General features: G+C 45.7%; 1 protein-coding gene across 1 annotated transcript in view; it reads left to right on the top strand.

The window, feature by feature from the left end:
* The window catches only part of LOC130572510 (pancreatic alpha-amylase-like), a 7,462-nt gene extending 6,756 nt beyond the window's left edge, over nucleotides 1-706 (top strand). Inside the window, exons 8-9 of the mRNA XM_057364224.1 lie at nucleotides 13-138; nucleotides 404-706. Of these exons, the coding sequence (XP_057220207.1) occupies nucleotides 13-138; nucleotides 404-593 (316 nt within the window). The 3' untranslated portion in view covers nucleotides 594-706. The remainder of the gene's footprint in view (nucleotides 1-12; nucleotides 139-403) is intronic.
* The last annotated feature ends 921 nt before the right edge of the window (nucleotides 707-1,627 follow it).

The raw sequence follows: 1,627 nt of genomic DNA, 5'->3' as shown, positions 1-1,627 counted from the left end.
GTGTGTTTTCAGGAACATGGTTAAGTTCCGTAATGTGGTGGATGGTGAGCCTTTCTCCAACTGGTGGGACAATGGCAGCAATCAAGTGGCTTTTGGCCGTGGTAATAAAGGCTTCATCATCTTCAATAATGATGACTGGTAAGTCAGTGGGAGAARTGGTGTCCCCAGAGAGAATAACTGCATCCCTCATCAGCAAACCAACATGAGTTATTGGAGTGCATGCTGGGTCTAGAGAGCCAAAATGGGAATGTGTGTAGGTGGGATAGGATCAGAAAGCTCATGCATTACACTGACCTTCAAATAGGGAAGTGGCATCAGGTTTGAAAATCTTATACAGAATTTGAAATACCTGTTTTGAAAACAATGCATAAATAGTTCATAAATAGTGTTTATTTTTTCACAGGAATATGAGTGTCTATGTGCAAACTGGACTGCCTGCTGGTACCTACTGTGATGTTATTTCTGGGCAAAAGGAAGGTGAMAAATGTACTGGAAAGCAAGTGTATGTTTCTGGTGAYGGAAAGGCTAATTTCCAGATTAATACCGATGATGAAGATCCATTTATTGCAATTCATGTTGAAGCCAAATTGTAATTTGGGAGAAATGTCCTCTATTTGGTCTGTGCATTACTGTTTCTCCTGTATGTGATTCTCTAGTTTTTGAGCATGAGTGACTCTGTATCCAGTGAATAATAAATGGCATTCAAATTGAAGAGTAATGCTTTTTCCCTATGAATTACATGTAGCCTTACYGCCTCATAATTAGCGCAAATGCAGTGGTAGATTTTAAGGCAGTGCAGCACTCCTGTTCCCATGTAACAAAAACACTGGAGAAAATAAAAAAAAAAAAAAAATCCCAAGCCATCACCTACCTAAGCTAAAACACAGCATTTCCAGGACTGGTCCATGCACACACACTTGTGTCCCAGAGCAGCCACATTGTGGGTTGTCACCTACCAACAGTGGCTACAAACAGAGTTTATCATTTCTTATGAAAAGCCAAACSTGGGGTCTGGTTGCTGAAGGAAGCTGGGCTGTGCCAATCAGTTATTCCAGCCTGTGGCATCAGTGAAACCAGCAGATTACCTGGTTCAGCTTGTGCCTGGGCAAACCAAAACCACAGCTCTTGTGTTTTTTGCCCCRGTGGTTTGAGGCAAGCAAAGGCTCGCTGTGCTGAAGGTGCCCGAGAGCACACGGTGTATCCAGGATTGCTCACACCTTGTGCCTGTGGCTGAGGCATGGCAGATTCTTGCCTCTGGTGCATTAGGCTCTCTCATTCTGTAATATCTCAGAAAATTGCACAAACAGAGCACAGGTGTGGCAGCTTGCCCCAGTTCCCTGTCAGCTGTGAGAGAACCCTGAGGTAAAGGTGAGTTGCGGGCCTTGCTCTAAGTCAGAGTCTCTGCTAGGCCTGAAATGCTGACTGCATCCCTGTCTGGAGGGGAAAATGGAAGGGGGCTGCTCCAGTTTGAGGTCAAGGTGTACATTGAAGGGCTGTTTCCCTTCTGTGGTGTTGGGGGTGGATTCTGACTCTCTGTGTGCACAGGGGCTCGAGGGTCTGTTGGAATAGCCGTGGTGTGGGAAGAGTGTCCCTGGCCCTGCACTGGACATCCTGTCTGTGTCCCTGG

Source organism: Malurus melanocephalus, unplaced genomic scaffold, assembly GCF_030028575.1.
Source record: "Malurus melanocephalus ecotype Western Australia unplaced genomic scaffold, MMel_1.1 scaffold_37, whole genome shotgun sequence".
Classification (NCBI taxonomy): Eukaryota; Metazoa; Chordata; class Aves; order Passeriformes; family Maluridae; genus Malurus; species Malurus melanocephalus.
This window is presented reverse-complemented; position numbering and strand designations above follow the sequence as displayed.